Genomic DNA, 1,681 nt, shown 5'->3' with positions numbered 1-1,681 from the left:
TTTCAGTTGTGAGTATTAAGCTCAGTAATCGAATGTGGAAGGTCACAGAAGATTTGCGTTGTGCAGCGAAGGAAAGAATCGCGATCTTGTTTCCGACTCATTACCTCTTTGTTTTTCATTAGACCTGTCAATCTGCTTGCTCGGCTTTGTGAGATGTTTGCATATCTTGTTGCTATTTTCTTTGCTTTTATCATTATTTCTTAATTGTGCTTCGTTTATCGATACAACGTCTTGTGCACGGGTCAAAATGTGTGTGTCAGCTCAGGGGTCAATTGGTTTGACTTGAACTTGACGTTCGTGTTTCTTACACAAAGATACACGCACTCCATGTGACTTTGTAAGAAGACATGACATATCGGTAGGTTTCATTTGTTTGTGACGAATTTATTGAAGTAGTTTTGTTTTTTTGTTTACTTTTGCCAGTTTGCCAGTTGGTTTTTGGAACTTTGCAAAGCAGTGTCTTGTCGTCTGTTTAGGTCTGGGGAAACGCCAATGAAAAGAGCCGAAGAATCCTCGAGCGTTTCTATTGAGTTTGCTTTTGATTATCCATGTAATAGGGCTTCCTGCAACTATGGTAACCGGGGATTTATTCCCCGGGGATATGAGATTTATCTACCAGGTGCTTGTGAATGAAAACTCGTGAAAATGATGACAAAATTGTTTGTCAGCCTGCCAGCCTGTCTCTCGATCAGAGCTTTGGCGTTAAATGACACAAATTAATTTTAGTTCAATGTTAAACATGCAATAGACCATACCTCATTTCATACAAGATAAAATCGAATGCCTTGCCAAATCATTAATATTCTTTCTGGAACTAAGAGGCTGGTTCCGCCGAATTTTCCCGACCCTGTCTCCAGCTTTTTTATACGCTCTTTATATTTGACCAGTAACATAGCAAATAATTATACCTATTCAGTGCTCCCCATTGTGCACGTCCCTGCGTCCCATACGCACTACAAACCGAAAACACGTACTAAAAATTAATAGAGGGGGTCCCGGGACGCACTAAACTTTAACTTGAAAGAACGGGTCCTGGTACGCACTAAACTTCCTTTATCGTGCGTACCGTAGATACCATTAATGTTTTATAAGTACACCGGGACTTTTCGGCTTTTGGATCATTAGAACCCTCTGAAATTCTGCAATGGGGGTCCATGGACCCTCTAAAAATTGAAAGTGGGGGTCCCGGGACGCACATGGGGAGCCCTGCTATTTCACTTTCACATGTGACCACACCTTTGACTCTCGTGTTCTGGGAGCTTCTTTCTCCTTTGTTTTATGTAATAATTATACACTTCGTTGCATTTAATCCTTTCCCCGTTGCTTGATAGATGTACACCTGACAAAAATACATTTAACGCTTTCCTCGTCGTATTTGAGCTACACTTCACAAATCACATTTAACTCTTTCAATACCACAGGTGCCTACGCCCTCGGTTCAATAGACCCCAGCCTGTACAAGATCGCGGACGAGGACGATGACTACGAGATCCCACGAGATCACCTGGGACGGGTGTGGTTCGCCGTGGAGTACGAGAGAGAGACGGAGAAACTGCTGGTGACACTGATCAAGGCCAAGAACCTCCCGAGTCGTCAGCTGGGCAGCGACAATGGCTGTGACCCCTTCGTCAGGTGAGTCAGGCTTTGGTTTAGTTTGGGTTTTGCATTTGGTTTATGTTAT

At 43.0% G+C, this 1,681-nt stretch overlaps 1 protein-coding gene across 1 annotated transcript in view; it reads left to right on the top strand.

Moving 5' to 3' along the window:
• The window catches only part of LOC138954927 (synaptotagmin-15-like), a 44,983-nt gene that overhangs the window by 20,557 nt on the left and 22,745 nt on the right, over positions 1 to 1,681 (top strand). The window contains exon 2 of the mRNA XM_070326674.1: positions 1,422 to 1,632. Coding sequence (XP_070182775.1) covers positions 1,422 to 1,632 — 211 coding nt within the window. The remainder of the gene's footprint in view (positions 1 to 1,421; positions 1,633 to 1,681) is intronic.

Source organism: Littorina saxatilis, linkage group LG2, assembly GCF_037325665.1.
Source record: "Littorina saxatilis isolate snail1 linkage group LG2, US_GU_Lsax_2.0, whole genome shotgun sequence".
Taxonomy (NCBI): Eukaryota; Metazoa; Mollusca; class Gastropoda; order Littorinimorpha; family Littorinidae; genus Littorina; species Littorina saxatilis.
Note: the sequence above shows the minus strand (reverse complement) of the source record. Positions and strands in the feature narration are given on the sequence as shown.